Consider the following 19,049-nt stretch of genomic DNA (forward strand, 5'->3'; position numbering starts at 1 on the left):
GGACATGTCTAGTTCTTGTTAGAAGATACTATGATTCCTGCCATTTTATATTTTGTTCTATCCTTTTTAGAATTCTATTAAAATCTGAGAGATCGTGACAACTGACTGGTTAAGAATCTTTAATCCTACTGTCATGCTGCCACCATTAAAATCCTGACTCTACCACGTACCAGCTGAGCTACCTTAAGCAAATTACTTAATCTCCCTGTACCTCTACATATTCATCTGGTAAATTTAGATGATTATGTTTCCCCACCTTCTAGAGTTAATATGGAACTTATCACATATGTATGTGATGTAATCAGAGAAGTGCCTGACACTTATTACAGGCTTGTTAAATGGTAAATACAGTATTATCATTGAAGATTAGGTGAATCTAGAATAGTGCTATGCACACACAAGGTACTGTCAATAGCTGTGTATGTAGGACAGATCAATGTTTCATTAATCCTTTTTGCCCCACTGCTTCTTGCAATCATTCTCTAATTCACATCTCTGTATGTCCATACTCTTATGCCTATTTATAAAAATGGATTCTTCAATGAGAATGTCCATAATCACACTATTCATAAGTAATCATTTATGATTGATTTGTGCCATGCTTTATAACTTTCTTGATATTTTATAGTAGTTGTATGCATATACATATGTGTGTGTATCTGTTCTCTGACTTAGAGTTGCTGTCTCATAAAAAGCAAAGAGAACATAGATGTTCAACAATGTTGAGTTACAAGCAATTAAAAACCTAATGTTAAAAAAAGTTGCTCAATATCATATTACTATTCTATCGAGTCTTACTTCCTCCAAAGCTAACTGATAAGTACATTACATTCATCCATGATTAGATTCAATTACTCAAATGCCTTCTATCTCTTTATTGTGATTCTGGCTTTATTTAAACTGAAATGTCAATGTTTTCTAGGTATTTTTACCATTTTTGCAGATATTGGGATAATCAATTTCACTAATGGTCCTCCAGAATTTTTAGACATTTCTCCAATAAGCATCTATATTAACTAAACTAGCATTAAATAAAGTGCAAACTTACCTTGTCATATCTATGCAATTTTGTATTCTCTAAAGGATGATTTTTCATATTACTCAACAATTCTGACTGAGCAATTGAAATTGAGACTATGATAAATGTTTTACACTGAAGGCTCATTTCATTATACAGTAGTCAGTTGAAATGGGGTTTCCGAAGAAGCTATTTTTAGGAAGTGCAGAGTACAGGAAAAAGCTGAATACGTTATACAATTTAAATATTTATTGAAGCTTTTCTACTAAGGCAACATTTTGGTAATATTCACAGAACTAGCAATATGGGAGGAAATTAGGGGTAAATAGATGGTAGAGACTGTGGAAACCAAGACACCTAATGCTAAAAGTGGGATCCTCATTCATGAAGTCATTAAATTGGAGATTGAAAGGAACAGACCTCTTTATGGAAATATTATTTTCCTTAGAATTTCATCATTTTTTCTAGATGTGTCTTCTCTGATTTTTTTTTTTTAGTGCTTTTGTCTTCTTTATTGAATTTCCGATCTCCTCTTCACACTCTATTATCTTTCTAGCTGGTCTCATCCACTCCGTGAGTTGCATATTTAAATCCCTAATAACGACTTCATTTCTAGGCACAATACCCATGCACTACATAAAAATACAAAACAAAACAAACACCTTAGCATCCACACCCCTAATCCTTCCCGTTGTTCCAATTTCCCTTCCAATCTCCTTGCAAATGGCACCATTATCCACCCAGGTGTGCATTTCATGGAGCACACAGCATGCAATACAACACCAATTCCTATTGATTCTATCTCATATACAAATCTTGAATAGATTTACTTCTTTCATCTCCACTGTCCCCATTCTAGTCCAAATAACCTTCTTTTGGATGCGCTACCATAATTGCTTCAGATTGATAGCCCTTCATCTACCCTAGGCACTTGCCAATCTCTTTCACACAAAACAGAGTGATTGTCTTAAAAAATACAAATATGTTTACATCATGTTCTACCTGAAACCCATAAGGCTGTCCATTGATCTTAGTATAAAGAGAAAAATAATTTCTATAGCCTTCAAGGCTCTGAATGATTGGACCCCAGTCTGCCATTCAGATGCAAGCTTGTTCCACACTTTTCTGCACTCACTATACTCTAGGAAAGCTGTACTTGTTTTAGATCTTTCTCCATACCATTTTCCACATTCAGAAACATTGCTCCCTCTGACAGGGACATTTTTGCTCCCTCTTTTCTTTTGGACAACTGTACTCTAACCTCATTCTTCTTTGTCTTGCTTTGAATATTTTTTTTTCTCAGAAGTATTTCCCCAATTTCGAAGACTGGTCTAACTCTCCCTATTATACATTCTTATTACAATGTGTGCTTTATTCTATAGCCCTTATCTCCAACGCAAGTAGTTTGCGTGTGTGTGTATTTAATATGCACATCCTCCTTGAAATGCTAGTCTCTCTTTGAGTTCACTTGTTTAGAATACTATCGCCAGAGCATAGCACAGTACCTGGCACAAAATTGGCACTCAATATGTGTATTTGTTGCATGGCCAAATGAATCAATAAATGGATAACAAATCATCAGCTGTAAGCCCCTTCTTTAAACTGTGGTCACCCAAAACCACACAATACCAATTTTAGAGAGTCACTTATTTTGATACTTTTATTTTTGGATTTATTTTGAGAGCCAATCCATTTTCAGACATTTAAAGTAAAACACTGCAAAAGCCATAGGCTTGAGCAAAGTGAACCTCTGTGATAATACTTGGTGCTCTCTGACAGCCCATTAGAGACGGGGTGTGTACACCTAATCCAAAGGAATCCTCTAGCTCTTCAGCAGCTGTTCACATGGCTCATGCCCTGTCCTTCAGCGTCTACTAAATCAGGATTCCCCAGCTGTCTGAGCTTCCCGTAAGCGATTTTAGTTAACCACCTACAAGCCAACATTTCTTGCATCTGATTACGCTCTTTAAAGTCTAATTTCCCTTTTGCTTCCCAGTTATTTTGCAATATGTGAGTCATTGGGATTCATCATTTTTACAGATTATTATTTTTTCACTTACTCAACTAGTTTATTAATATTTTGTTCACTTAGTCACCAATTTATTTCTAATACATCGTTCTTAAGCACCAACATAAAAAGGAATTACTCAGTTTGCCTTTGATGAAAATACGTGGGCCATTCTGATTTTGTGATTTTTCTTTCTTATTTCTTTAATTTTTCCTCACACAGCTTCCAAGGCTAAAATCTGCACTTGTAACAGTGTACTGACTCCCTTGCCCTTTAAGTCAGCACTTAGCTCAGGCTAAGGTACTATTGCTACCGTAATCTGATAAAGGAAGAGACAAGTTGTGTGCAAATAAAGACGAGTGCCAGGAATGAGAAAAAAGCTACTGCTGTTTATGCCCTTTTATAGTCCTGATTCTATGACAGTCTTAGCCAAAAGCAGAGTGGAAGAAGGGAGAACGCTTTAAAACAAAACAAAAGAAAAGCCAAGAAGAGGGTAAAAACATTTAAAGGGTAAGCATTTTATTTGCCCATAATTGGAAATAATATGGGACACCGTAATGGTAATTGTGCTCAGCTAACACTGACCTTTTTTAAAAATCAAAATTTTCATGATAGTGAAGACAACACATTTAAAAGTTGATAAATTAGCAAAAGACTTCATGATATATATGTGAATTCCTCATTGTTGATATGCCCGTGTATGGTTTTCATATTTATTAAATATAAACAAAAAACATCATGATTCGAGCATCTGATTTTTTGAAGTTTCTTTAAAATTATCTTAATCCTCTCCAAAACCCATTAAGCTATCTACATTCTCATTTCATTACATGGATAAGCATTGGCTTTAATAATGCATTTTAATGTACCTCCTCTTCATTGACACAACCACATTTTTCTACTAAAATAAATAACTAAACTAAAGTGAATAATAAACAAAAATAAAGGCAAAGCTCTTCCTCAGATTCTTTTATTCAAATGGCAATTAGACCTAGATATTATTCACCAGTCTTAGATATATTTCAGATTTCAAAATTGGCATGAGAAAATCAATTCATCAATTTGCTAGCATTTTTAATTTATGGACAATTATTTTCTTAAAATGGTATGTAATCAAAATACTGAGTTAAAAATTCTGAAAGAGTCGTTTAAGAACAACAACAAACAACAACAGCAACAACATTTTATCAGCATGGCAAGGAAATGACAGCTCCATTTCAATTAAAGGATCATTGTCCATTCTCCCCCAGTTCCCATTACTGAGGAATGGGGTTCATAATGACAGAGTGAAAGTGAGTCATTGAGGGAGGAGGCAAAAGGTCACAAAAGAAAGCAGGAATACATTGATTTCTAAACCAAATCCAGACTGCTAAGAACATTGGTTTTCTCATGGCTTACTATCATTAAATATACTACGCAAAGTCACCCTCAGAGGTTGTAGGCCTCCAGAAAATTGCTCTGTGTGTTCCGTTGCCTACTGAAATTCCCAAGTATTTTGAACGAGTGATATCACATTAAAATAAAGATCGAGCTCAGAGATGAATAGAAATTATCCCTTAAAATGGCAGCCTAAACAGAAGATGTGAGCTATAAAAGAGGGAGTACTGATCTTTGTGTTTTTAATGGGAATGAGGTAGAGGTTGTACGGCCGTGAGATGAGGACTCTTTTTATTTTTTTTAACTTTTAAGTTCAGGGCTACAAGTGCAGGTTTGTTACATAGGTAAACTTGTGCCATGGGGGTTTGCTGTACAGATTATTTCATCACCTAGGTATCAAGCCTAGTACCCGTTAGTTGCTTTTCCTGATCCTCTTCCTCCTCCAACCCTCTACCCTCCGAAAGGCCCCAGGGTGTGTTGTTTCTCTCTATATGAGGACACTTTTAAGCATAAGACAGCAGAGCCATTTCCCTTCCTCATCCTCATTTGTCTGCTGCCTATCAGAATTGTGCTTAAGAAAATTTATATGCCCTTAAAACACTGGAGCCAAATGTATTTTTTTGGTCTTTTTGTTGGGCCATATTCAAGGAAGTAATCTTGAATGGGGAAAGAGAAAGGCTATGCCCTGGGTGTTAAAGTATTTCAGAATCTCTAGAGGAGCCATCTGGTTTAAGAAGGCACATTGAATGCTATAATATGCTGTAATGTATGAGGGAAACAGACTTTTTATACTATCAAGCCTTTCATGAAAAAATTTTATGAAAAAATACAAAATCATTTTAGCTTTTAATCTTGGAACTATATTTAGTATAGGAGTGATTCACAAATAGCAGGGTTACTCTCCCATTCGAAGGGGTTATCAGAATCTCTGGAAGACACATTCACTTTTAGTATTAAGTAGAGGGAGCTTGAAATTTTGCAAGGATTTTAGGGACAATTCTATAAGTGACATAAATAGAAAAAACTCTCCAAACTCGGTAAAATAATAAATTATCCCATGGTGTTGCCATTTTAACTTTGATATCTGTATTAAAATGAAACTTCAGAACTCCAAACATATGTCAATATTTTATAGCATGAAACCCCAAGGAAGTCTAACTAATAGATGTTTTAAGTAGGGAAAAGGTGAAGACTACAAACTATTTATTTGCTTGGTTTGTTTGTTTTTTGAAGATCAGTATACTGCATTGAGCACACTCTACAAGGGGAAATATTTTCATGAAATTCTGCTATGAAACCCGGTTGCAGTTAATAAAAAGGTTTATTTCCCACATTGCAGCCCATGACCTTCCCAAAAAAATATTCCAATACGAACCAACTGCCTTGATAACAGAACACAAACCTCCTAGGACTATAGCAGGACTTTGTGAGAAAGAAAACCATTGCCTGTCTCTGAATCCAATCAAAACCTGAATGTACTGTATAAAAATAAACCAAGGTCATCATTATTCCTTGTCATTGTGATTTGGCTTGCCTTCAAATTATATACCCTGTATATTTCAAATAACTGCACCGCCTCCATTAACTGAGTTTGACATCACTTTAATCAATGTATCTTTTCAGAATGAAAGGCAGAAATGTCAAATTCCTACCATTATAAATTCTTTTAACTCTCTAATCTGCATTAAATAAAAGGTTGTCTTTGAGAAATAATAAATGCTCTAAAGAAATGTAACTAGCATCAATTTTATTTTAAAATGTAACTGGGAACAGATTCAATCTCAACACATTTCTTCATACAGAGGTGATTTCCCAAGAAGCTATTAAAGCCTTACTTACATGAGGGGCCCCTCCCAAGGCTGTATCTAATTTTCTATTATTTTTCTTAGAATAGCACCCCCAATTGTATAACCTCAGGCCCCATAAATCCTTTCTTCCTGGTTCGTTCTGTGTTGTCAGACAGGGAATGTACATTAGTATCATTTGTCAATTCCTTAAAAAATGATGTGTGTTTAAAATAGAAAATTTAGAAAAATGAACAGAAAATTATCTTTAAAGAAAGGTTAGTTTCTAATTAGACCCTCTTAGGAAACTTTATACCCTGTGATTTGAATGCATATAAATGTGCATATATATAAATATATATACTCAGACCAAAATACTGTGTTTCTTGTATGTGTGATGAAATAAAGAGTTGATGAAAAAGTATGATAAATCATTTTTAATAAGTTAGGAAAATATTACAATAGAAGGTGGAAGGAGAAGGAAAGTTTGGGAAATGACTTTGTTTTACTCTTGAGATAAAATTTTGATGAAAGATAATAAAATAGAATTTTGAAAAACACCTGATGTTTCCAAGACAATGATTTTAATCTCTTTTATTAAACTACACAAGTGGTTAAAAACTTGACAATTTGTTTCATGTGTAGCAAATGACATGGAGTACAGGGATTTCAAATGAATGCTATAGGAATAAAGAGGAAGCTGTATTAATATCTCTGCCCACATGATGAATTTGCAATTCAGTACTGTCTAGCTGGAATAGTGTCAACCAACACCTTTTTCCCCTTAAATAATGTAATTATGCATAAAACACTTTGTAGTCTTTTTTTAAAGTTTAGAGTAACATCTATATGACATACTCTATTGTATTTTTCATAATGTTATGTCATGTAAGATACACCAAAAGCTTTGTATTAACAGTATATCATCAATTTAGATCAGCAATCTCTTTTTCGTAGTTAAGATGTCTTTAAAAGATTCTGCAAATGAAATTCTAAAAGGTGATTTTATTAGACCTCAGATGACTTACATCATTTAAATATATTCAAATGAAATGTCTATTTGCAGTACACTATTTGAATAATTCTTTACAATGCATTATTTGAGTAATTCTAAAAGTAAACAATACAATATGTTTGACAATACAGTGATCTCTTTTAAAGGGTAACTGTTTTGGTTAAAAAACAACAAAACATACTTTTGTAAGTTTATCAAACTAAGGCAAATTTACTAACTGGATTCAAATGTCAAACATCCAAGTAGCAGTATGTTGTCAAACAGCAAAATTTAATATATAATATAGCCCTGAGTGTATCTCCGTTTTTTCTTACCGAACTCATTGTCATGTTGCATAGGCATTACTTGATGATTTTTTAAATGCAGCGTGAAAAAATCCTACAGGGCATGTCCCAAAAAGATTACCTTTCTTCGCATTCTAAGAATTGAAAGTTATTTGAATATCTATGACAAAGCAGAGTGTAGGTTTACCTTGCTTAATTTCAGCAGAATTGCATATATTCTTTCAAAATTGCTCTGTATACTGGTATATGATGTTAATTATGTAGAACATATATATATATATATAATCACTAGTGATTTTGATAGTATTTATGTTACATATATCAAAGAAATAAAAACAACAAATAAAAATGTGTGTGTATATGTGTATATTACAAACAACAGATATATGCCATGCATATATTTGTAATGATAGCAAATATAATAGTTTTTCAATCTAAAAGTAATAATGATGTTCACCAAAAGAAATTTATGAAGCAAGCCAACAATGTAAGTAAATATTGTATTATAAAATCTGGTAGCTTTTAATGTGACTCAATACATGGACAATGTTAACTTATTTCCACAAATTTTTCACAGTGGCAAAACTTCTGCCTTTTTTTTAGTAGTTGTGGAGCATTACTTATTTGGAGAGATTTATTTTTTCATTCTTAATTATAGGCATTGCCCTCATATCTATTTTAGAATAACTATACTCCACAAGTCAAAGATGGGTGGGGAAGAGATAAACTCCCATCTCTTCGGGACACACAGTCCTTATCATATATTATTTTTACTGTTGTGCCACAGTCCATTTTTAAATCCTTCATTAGTCATGATGACTTTCTTAAAAATAAACGAAATAGTTGTATTTCTATATGAAAGACAAACTAAAAAATTGAACTGAAAAGCTAGCTCATAATAGACATGAAACAACAAGGTGACTTTACTACTAAATATAATTAGGAGTTCCTCAAGTTTGTATGTCGTTTGCTCAAGAAATCATCTGATCATTTGATAGCATAGATCACATCATTATTTGAAATAAGTATCATGATATGCTACAGAAAAGAGAATTTGAAATAGTAAATGTGAGTAAGAAACATTAAAATTAAATCTTTATCAATACTTTTCACATCCTTCAATTATCCATCCCAACTCATTTTATTCTTTATTTTATCCATGATGTGTCAGAGAAACTTTTTCTAACTTTTAGGCCTCCGTGTAGTTCCTATACAGTAGTTAGTTCAATTAAGAATATATGTCAGGTCAGTTACCTTTATGTAACTGTTACTAAATACGGAAGTATCAACTAATCAAAATAATAACTCAGATATACAAACTATCTCACAGCAATCAAAATAAATCTGTTATAGTCAAATGACATTCTGCATATTCTATTACTGCAGTGGTTTATTAATCAAGAAATCATGTGTTTAGTTCTATCGCAAAGAAAAACTTTTAAACTCCATTTCTGTTGAAAAGTTTTCCCAATGAAAAAATATATATTCCTGAATAAATACATATATATATGCAGTATATATAACATTTATGCTTCTTTGCAAACTACTGTGATAATTTAAAATCAATCTACCTAATTAGTGAGCTTGTCACAAACTAAACGTTATGCCACAGTAAAATATATTTTCAGTTACTTTGTACTTACAACAGTCCTCTACTTCTTCCCACCAAAGCATTTTGAAAAGTGTATATCAAGGCAGCGATAAAAAAACCTGGTAAAAGTTCTTCAAACTTTATTGCTCCAGTAGGCTTAAAAACAATGAGAAACCAACAAACTTCAGCAGCTTTAAAAAAAGTAACACTTCAGTTTTTCCTGTTCGTTTTTCTCTGAAGGTAATTGCCTCCCAGATCTGAGTCCTGTAGGGGGAAAGTGAGTGATCCTAACACTGAGTGAGTCAACACAGTAACTGATGCCAGGATTCTGTAGAGGCCCCTGGATATTTCAAATTCCAGGACCTGCGCACAAGCAAGTGACCCGCCTTCTCTCTCAAGTTGGTTTCCCATAATAGGACTGTCCATGGTCACTACATATAAGGTTGTGCTTCCAGCATGGCAAGCTCTGTGAATTCAAATAATGCTCAACTGTGTTCTGATTAATATCCAAACCAGAATAGCACAGTGGACATAGTACTTGCTTTTAAAGCCTTCTAAACACAAAAACTATTCAGTACAAAAGCACAACAATACTTTCTGTAACTTTCATGTGAATTTATAACAGAGCAGAAAATCTGGATTCAAAATTGACTTTTAAATGCCTTTTTTATCCTCTCAACAACACCAAAAATTTCACTCTACCAAATAAAAAGAAATGCCCAGAATAATCTATGCATTTGTTATGTATCCACTGTCTACCAAAGTTATTTTTTCCCCTTGGGATTCAATCAAAAGTTATGTATTGATGATGCCAACAGTCTGAATAAGAGAAGCAGCAGCAGGATGCAGCAGCTGAATTCTGAAGGCAGAATGTGTGTGTGTATAGGTCTCATGGGACATGTTTTCCTGCAAAAATAAAGAATACTCTTATAATGCAGCAAAGAAATTTTTCTCAAATCCTAAATTTCAGTTGTGAATTATGATAAAACTTCTTTACTAACAAATTATTCTTTCTTCCATTTCTCTGGTGCCAATTCTTAAAACACCATTTTTTTAGACATTGAGTTAATGATCATTTAATGGTTCTGAATAGAGGCTTGTTTTCTGTATTAAGTGAATACAGTTGTATTATGTCATTCAGCATGTAAATCATTCTTTGCCAATAGAAGCCTTCTTCATCTTGTTCCTTATTACTTTTATGCAACAGGTGAGCCCAAAATTGATAGAAAACATTGGTAACATTTTTTAAAGAAAGATATTCTTTTTATAGTTATAATAATCCCTACTAAAATTTTTGTTTGAGTGTTTTTATTGTACCATTTGTTAAAGTGACAGACTCATTTTTCTATGTCAAACATTCAACAGCTTGCGACTGCAATGAGTAATAGATAAAAATTAAAAAAATATTGAGTCAGACTGTGATGTTACCTTAATAGTTAATTATACATTTTGTGTTTTAGAATATTATTGTCATAACATTGCTATTTTCCCCAGCAAAAGGTGTATGAGATAAAACATAAGGCCTAATTTTAATTTAAAACATTCTTTTCCCTAGGTCACCTCCTTTTCTCTCAGTGTGGTTGTCTAAATATGCATATAAGCAAAATTTTCATGAAACAACATAGAAAAATGAAAAAATTGTTTTGGGGCTGATTTGGCTCTAAGTCTACATGTTAGCATCAGTGTCCCTCTATGCTATGAGGTACAATATTGCCCAGAGCATAAGTGCCCTTTGTATCTTGTACTGTGAGTTTTCCACAAACATAAACCCTTGTTTAGGCCAAGGCATGAATACAACTTGTCAGTCCCAAACCAACATCAATATCACGTGGGAACTTCTGAGAAATGCAAGTTGACACGAGACCTCAAAAGTCAGAAATTCTGGGGTTGGGACACAGCACTCTGTGTTTTACCGGTGATTCTAATGCATGGCCAACTTTGAGAAACCCTAAAGTGTATGTTTCTAAAAACAACTGTGGTTCTAAATGTAACAAAGATGTGTCCTGGGTAATATCTAAAGCACCAAATCCTGATAGATCTGAATGCCCTGAGATACATTTAATTGCCATTCAGCCTTAGTTGATAATCAGAATTTATTTGGCACCTATAATGATTTCTGCATTGTGTGGAATGCATATACTTCCCTTAAGATTTTATAATCCAGGTGCAAATATATGCTTACAATAACTGGAAAAGTGAAAGGCACGTAAAATAAAATTTAGACCAAACAAATTGAATTCCAGTTCAGACTGTGTCACCACAGTACTTTCTTGTGTCCCTTAATCACTTATCTTTCTCCTTTAGTCCTCAGAATAACTACATCTTGTGGGTCTTATTAGCCCCATAATAAAGGAACTTGCTCAAATTTCCATTTTTAATAACTGTCACAGAATTTTAAAAATTTATTTTAACTTGTTATTTTCAAATACTTATAGATTCACAGGAATTTGCAGGGATAGTATACAGAGATCCCATGTACCCTTCACCCAGTTTCTCCCAAAGATTAACTACAATAACTACAATTCAGTATCCTACAATAACTACAATTCAGTATCAAAACCAGGAAACTGACATTGATATGTATATATATTTCTATTTCATCACTGATTTTTGTAACCTCAACCTCCACAAATAAACACCTGTTTCATCACCACAGAGATTTGCCTCATGCTACCCCTTTACAGTCACACCAGTAACCCTCCCTAAATATCCCTAATGCCTGGTACCAATCAATTTGTTCTCCATCACTGTAATTTTGTCATTTCAAGAATATTAGATAAATGCAATGATTTGGTATGTAACCTTTTGAGATTGGCTTTTTTTTTTTGGCATTATGTACTTGAGATCCATTTAAGTTGTCATCAATAGCTTATTTCCTTTTATTGCTGAGTAGTAGTTCATGGCATGGATGTTCTATAGTTACTTTATTCACATACTGTGGGATATTTTCGTTGTTTCCAGGGTTTGGCCACTACAAATAAAGCTGCAAAACAATCATGTAGTTTTTTATTTTTCATTTCTCTAGATTCATGTCCAAGAGTGTGCTTATAATTTACCATATAATAAATTTTAGAATAAGTTTATCTACAAATAGATCTACAGATCTATCTACAGAATATCTTTCAGGTAGAATTTTGATAGGAGTTGCATTAAAATTATAAATACATTTTGGAAGAATTGATGTTTTTACCGCATTGATTCCTCCAATTCATTAACATAGTACATATGTCCAATATTTAGGTTAACTTTAATTTATTTCATCATACTCGGCTTTTTTACACAGTGCTTTGTGTTGTGATTAGATATATTAATATTTCTAACATAATGGCACTACTGTCTGTTATGCATGTAATTGCACAAAAAAAGGAAAACAGCAGAGTTTCCAAAACCAGTTCTTTTCCTGTTTGTTTTTGCTTTTTAAGAAATTTTCATTTAAGAGATGGAGGCTTGCTCTGTCATCCAGGCTGGAGTGTAGCGACACAATCATAGCTCGTTGCAGTCTCAAACTCCTGGGCTCAAGTGATCCTCCTGCCTCAATCTTCTGAGTAGCTGGGTCTACAGGTGAATGCCACCATATTCAGCTAATTTAATATTTTTTTTAGAGACAGGGTCTTGTTATGTTGCGCAGGCTGGTCTTTAACTTCTGGCCTCAAGTAATCCTCCTGCCTCAGCCTCCCCAGGAGCTGGGATTATAGGCATGAACCACCACACTTGGCCAGTTTGTAAAAAGAAGCACATTTAAAAATGTTTACGTTGTTAAAAAGCGTTATATGCTTGTTGGCCGCTTGTATGTCTTCTTTCAAGAAGTGTCTGTTCAGGCCGGGTGTGTTAGCTCATGCCTGTAATTCTATTACTTTGAGAAGCTGAGGCAGGCAGATCGCTTTGAGCTCAGGAGTTCAAGACCAGCCAGGGCGACATGGTGAAACCCCATCTCTAAAAAAAATACAGCCGTGATGGCAGGCGCCTGTCATCATAGCCACTCAGGAGGCTGAGGCTGGAGAATCGCTTGAGCAGGGGAGGTGAAGTTTGCAGTGAGCTGAGACTGTGCCACTGCACTTCAGCCTGGACTAAGAGCAAGACCCTATCTCAAAAAAAAAAAAAGTGTCTGTTCATATACTTTGCCCATTTTTAATGAATGTATTTGTATTCAGTTTGTTGATTTAAGTTTCTTATAGATTCTGGATACTAGGCCTTTGTCAGATGCATATTTTGTGAATATTTTCTCCCATTCTTTGTCTGTTTACTTTGTTGATGTTTCTTTTGCTTTGCAGAAGCTCTTTGGCTTAGTCAAGTTCCACTCGTCAATTTTTGTTTTTGTTGCAATGGCTTTTGGGGACTTAGTCATAAATTCTTTGCCAAGACCATTGTTAAAAAGGGTACTTCCTAGGTTTTCTTCCAGGATTTTTTACAGTATGAGGTCTTATATTTAAACCTTTAGTTCACCGTCAATTGATTTTTGTATATAATGAAAAGTAGAGGTCCAATTTCAATCTTCTGCGTGTGGCCAGCCAGTTTTCCCAGCACCATCTATTGAATAGGAAGTCCTTTCCCCATTGCTTATTTTTGTTGACTTAGTCAAAGATCAGATGGTTATAGGTGTGTCGCTTTGTCTCTGGGTTCACTATTCTGTTCCATTGGTCTATGGTCTGTTTTTGTACCAGTACCATGCTGTTTGGGTTACTGTAGGCTTATAGTATAGTTTGAAGTCAGGTAGTGTGATGCCTCTTGCTTTATTCTTTTAGCTTAAGATTGCTTTGGCTCTATGGGCTCTTTTGGTTCCATACAAATTTGGATTAGTCTTTTCTAACGAAAATGAAAAATGAAAACTGACGTTGGTAGTTTGATAAGATTAGCATTGAATCTGTAAATTGCTTTGGGCAGTATGGCCATTTTAACAATATTTATTCTTCCAATCCAAGAGCATGAAATGTTTTGCATTTATTTGTGTTGTCTCTGATTTCTTTCAGCAGTGTTTTGTAGTTCTCCTTGTATAGGTCTTTCACCTCCTTGGTTAGCTGCATGGTCATGAAAAAGAATGAAATCATGTACTTTGCAGCAAGATGAATGCAGCTGGAGGCCATTATCCTATGCAAATTAACACAGGAACAGAAAACCAAATACTGCATGTTCTCACTTATAAATGGGAGCAAAACACTGAGTACACAGTGGACATAAAGATGGGAACAATAGATACTGGGGACTACTAGAGGGGGAATGGAGGGAAGGGGGTGTGAGCTGAAAAACTACCTACTGGGTACAATGCTCACTACCTGGGTGACTGGATCATCAGTACCCCAAACCTCCACATCACACAATATGCCCTTGTAACAAACTCCTGAACATGTACCCCCGATTCAAAATGAAAGTTGAAATTATTTTTAAAAAATTTTAATAAAATTACAATTGTCTACAGATGAATTAATTAGACATATGCTTCAAAAATATAAAGCATAATTTTTATTACAGTGAACTCATACACATTTTTTTAAATTACTTTTTTTTGTCTACACTTAGATGATACATGTTGTAAAATGAAGAGTGGCCCATGATTATATTCCAATATTAACCAGTCATCCTCGTGTTATTAAATAGATGGCATATTAATTAGAAAGAACTGAATATGGTAAACGTAAAGTGAACAAGGAGTTAATTCTTAAATAATTGGAAACCCTAAAGACATTATTTTATATTACTTTGGAAGTGCAGGGTCATTTTCCCAACTTGTTTGATTATTTAACATAATTCCAAACATTATGATTAATGCAGCTTCACAGGACAAGTAAGTTGAAGAGAAACAGGCTTATTAGGTAATATACTTATATAAAATTCACAAATTTATTGATTAGGGAAAAATCATTCCGGATCATTTCTACTTCCTTTTTCCACAGTGATCCATATTGGTTGAAATGTTACCCATATTATAAGGCATATATTTCTTAGGTGTTTAAAAAATCTCTTTAGTTAAGTCCAATGGGAAAATATGCTAGTTTGTGAGTGAGTTTATAGGCACTAGGACCAGAAAAAATAAGACAAATAGAATTCAAGCAATTTGGAGGGTGTCCAAATAGACAAAAATATTTTACTGATGTTTTGATAGGAATTGCATTCAAACTATAGATTAGTTTTGGAAGAATTGATATATTTACTATGTTGTATCCTCCAATTCCATTAATACAGTATGTATCTCCGTTTATTTAAGTCTTTGCATTATTTCCTTAGCTTTTTAGTTTGTAGTATATAGATCTGGTCAATGTTTTATTAGATTCATGAGTATTTCATTGTTTCAGAGTGACTGCAAGATACTATGTGAAAAATTTTGGGTTTCAGTAGTTAATTGCTTGTATACAAAAATACAATTAATTTTTAATAATTATTTTACTGTGATAAGATTTAATATGAGATCTACCCAATGAACAGATTCTTAAATTATAATGCTGTATCGTTACATATAGATACAATGTTGTACAGCAGATCTCTAGAACTTATTCATCTTATATAAATGAAACTTCATATTCATTGATTAGCAATTGACTTTTATAAGTTGATCTTGTATCCTAAGACCTTAACAAACTCATCATTTCTAAGAGTAACTTTGTAGAATACCAGGGATTTTACATAGATCATCATAACATCTGCAAATGGAGACAGTATAACTTTTCCTTCCTGATTTGTATGCTTTTATCTACTTTTCTTGCATTTTTACACTAGCTAGAACTTCCAGTACTATGAATAATAGTAGGGCTGAAAGCAACCGTCTTTGCCTTAATCCTAATACTAGGAAGAAAGGTGTAAATTCTTTCATTATTATTACAATGTTAGCTATAAGATTTCTGTAGTTATTCTTTTCCAAGTTGAGGACGTTCTCCTCCACTGTTAGTTTTCTGAGAGCTTTTATCATAAATGGGGCACTGAATTTTGTCAAACGTTTTTTCCCCTCCATCAATTGATATGATCAAGTGATTATTCTTCTTTAGCTTCTTAATATAATGTGTAAAAATTTGTTAAGGCTTTTTGTCTCTATATCCATGAGTTTTATTGGTCTGTAATTTGTTGACTCTTCTACTGTGCTTACCTGGTTTTATTATCAAAATACTTCTTCCTCATAAAGTACATTTGGAAGTGTTTCCTTCTCTTCTATTTTCTGGAAGTTGACAGTTCTCTCCTTTCATCACTTGAAAAATGTCATACTTCTTCCTTCTGGCTTTCATGGTTTCACATAAGAAATCCTCTGCCATTTGAACTTTTTTGCCTATAGATAAAGTGTCTTTTTCTCTTTCACTGTTTTTAAGACTTTAAAAAAAAAAAATATAACTAGTTTTCAGACATTTGACTATGATGCGTCTAAGCATGAGTTTCTTTGGGTTTATCCTGTATACTCAGCTCCTTGAATCTGTAGGGTTTTGCATTTTACAAAATTTGGTATTTTTCAATCATTATGTGCTTGAGTACTTGTTCAACAACACCCTCCCTTTTTGAAACTCTGATGGCATAAACCATAGATCTTTTATTATAATCCCACAGGACAACTGAGAATATTTTCGTTTTAAAAATAGTTTTTTTCTTTCTTGTTACGACTGTGTAATTTCTATTGTCCTATCTTTCTGCACACAGATTTCCCCTGTCTCCTCACCTCCATTCTACTGTTGAGACCATTTATTGAACTTTTTTTTGATTACGATATTTTTAGTTCTAAAATGTCATGTTGTTCTATGTCTTCTATTTCTTTCAGACTTTTCCCATTTTTTATTTGTTGCAAAATGTTTTAAATAGCTTACTCAACAATTTTCAGGATGGCTACTTTAATATCCTTGCTAGATAATTCTGTCATCTTTGTCATGTCAGTATAAGTGACTACTATCTTTTTTCATTCCAGTTGAGATTTTCTTTTTTGGCATTTGGGATATTACATTATCAGATTCTGGATCTTATTTAAATCTATTTTAGCTAGTCCCCTTCTGACTGTTCTGGTGGAAGATAGAGGTAGAAGTGTGCTGCCTTATTGCCAGGTGGGAGTGAAGGTCCTGGTTCCCCACTCCATTTATGGTTGATACTTTAGAGATTATTTTGTGTGTGTGTGTGTGTGTGTGTGTGTGTGTGTTCTGTAAATAAATTTTACTTGACACCATCTTAATTCCCTTTAAAATTAGTAAATAGATATCTGGAACCTTGTGAGTTCATTTTTAAATGTTCAGATTTTTCTTTCCACTGGACAAAAAAAAAAAAAAAGAGCTTTAACTCACATTTCCATAGACAATGAAGCCCATGACATTCACATAATGATTTGATTTCAGGACTTGGTACTACATATCAGTACTATCTATAGAGTCAAGAAAGAAAACATTTGCTTACCAAATATAAGCAAAACTCAAAACTAATTTGCCTGTGTTGTGAAAATAATGACTTCTTACTTTGTGGATTGATTCCCAACTATTTTATGAGGTAAATGTATAGGGATTAATGAAGATTTTTAAAGATTTCTGAATGTAAGAAAGGTATTATGAGTACAAAGATAGTAAATGCATTGATGCTAGTGAGCTGAGAATCAGTAACATGTTTTAATAGTTGTATCTCTTATGGTGTATTAGTGAAGATCCTGGTAGGAAATATAGGTAGCAGATTCAAAAGCATTTAACAGATAATAATTCGGTGAAAGAACTATGGACAAACATATAGGCAGGCTGATGAGAACAAATAAGGGATGGTGAGTCACCTAGCAAGCAGCAAGAGAGGTAATTTGTTTCTACCTCCAGGCCTAACATGTCAAGGTAAAGGAATAATGTTGGAATAGCAATAGAAAAGGGCAGTCACTACCAGGACCTTAGTGAGGCATATGTGAAGTGGAACACAAATATCCAAACCTTTTTTTTCCTTGCCCTCTGATCTCCAGCTGGTGTCACATAATTTCCTAAAAGTTAGTGCACAAGAGGCGTTGGTGATACAAATGAAGAGACAAGCTTTCTCGGGCAAAAAACAGGGCAGAGAATTGCAAAATGGGTGTGGTAGCGAGGAGTGGAGCCACTGCCACTAATACAACTGAAGAATTTTTAGCAATTAGGCTCACCCCTACCATTTCAGTCTTGGATGGATACTCAGTACTAGTGTGATACCTTGTAGAAAATATGATCAAGGATGAATAGATCCTACACAATGTAGCCTTTGCCTTCATTTTCAACCCTACATCTCTGAACTTCCTTGAGTTATGTTATGTGCTTTCCTACTATTATATCTCAGATTATTTAAAAAATTCATCATACATGTTTTCTGAGCATGCAGCTTTACTCCCTTTTTGCATGTGTGATAAATAACTTGGGTATATGTTTAAGGTGTTTCTTACCTGATGGAAGGCAAGCTCCATCAAAACAGTTGTGTCTTCCTTTTTAGTTGCTTTATCACTATTGCTTGTCATTTTGTTGTGTGAATAAAATTGTCTCCACTTGCAATTTCTTTGTATTTTATCCTTTGCGTATTATATGCTCCCTCATTCTTCTGGGCTTTGTTTAAATTTACTTTATGAAGATTTTTTTTTTAGCTTCTCCTCACTCCCACTCATAGATGGATCTAACAATATGAATGCACCTTTACTACTCAGCTGTAAACTTCTTGATATTAAGAATTAATTGCTATTTATATTATGTTGATAACTTTAGCTCTCATAAGCGCATTGGGTGTAATAGGAGTTTAATGATATCAGTTGGAAAAAAGGAAACAGGCAAGAGAGGGAAATAAAGAAATTTATGACCCAGATCATCATAAAATTTAAAATAAAGTTTGAATGTTTAAGAGTAGCAAACCAAATCTGTTTGCGAGTGTATGCTAAAAGAAATTATGAACCTTGGTACTATGGGATGACCATAGTAACAAATTCTCATTTAAAACAATGGAACTGGGCCGTGGAATAAATGTGTATTTATTTATGAAACATTTATTAGGGCCAGATTTTCTACATTAAAGATATGAGCTAACAACTTCAGG

At 33.8% G+C, this 19,049-nt stretch overlaps 1 protein-coding gene across 8 annotated transcripts in view; it reads right to left on the reverse strand.

The window, feature by feature from the left end:
* Positions 1-9,465, reverse strand: part of DMD (dystrophin) — a 2,091,067-nt gene extending 2,081,602 nt beyond the window's left edge. For 4 of the 8 annotated variants that reach the window (XM_055376531.2, XM_055376530.2, XM_055376527.2 and 1 more), the window contains exon 1: positions 9,130-9,458. In XM_055376531.2, the coding sequence (XP_055232506.1) occupies positions 9,130-9,160 (31 nt within the window). In that variant the 5' untranslated portion in view covers positions 9,161-9,458. Of the gene's footprint in view, positions 1-9,129 lie in introns of all 8 variants that reach the window. The other 4 variants (XM_055376532.2, XM_055376533.2, XM_055376528.2 and 1 more) reach the window with 2 other exon arrangements.
* Between the last annotated feature and the right edge of the window lie 9,584 nt (positions 9,466-19,049).

This window comes from Gorilla gorilla, chromosome X (assembly GCF_029281585.2).
Source record: "Gorilla gorilla gorilla isolate KB3781 chromosome X, NHGRI_mGorGor1-v2.1_pri, whole genome shotgun sequence".
Classification (NCBI taxonomy): Eukaryota; Metazoa; Chordata; class Mammalia; order Primates; family Hominidae; genus Gorilla; species Gorilla gorilla.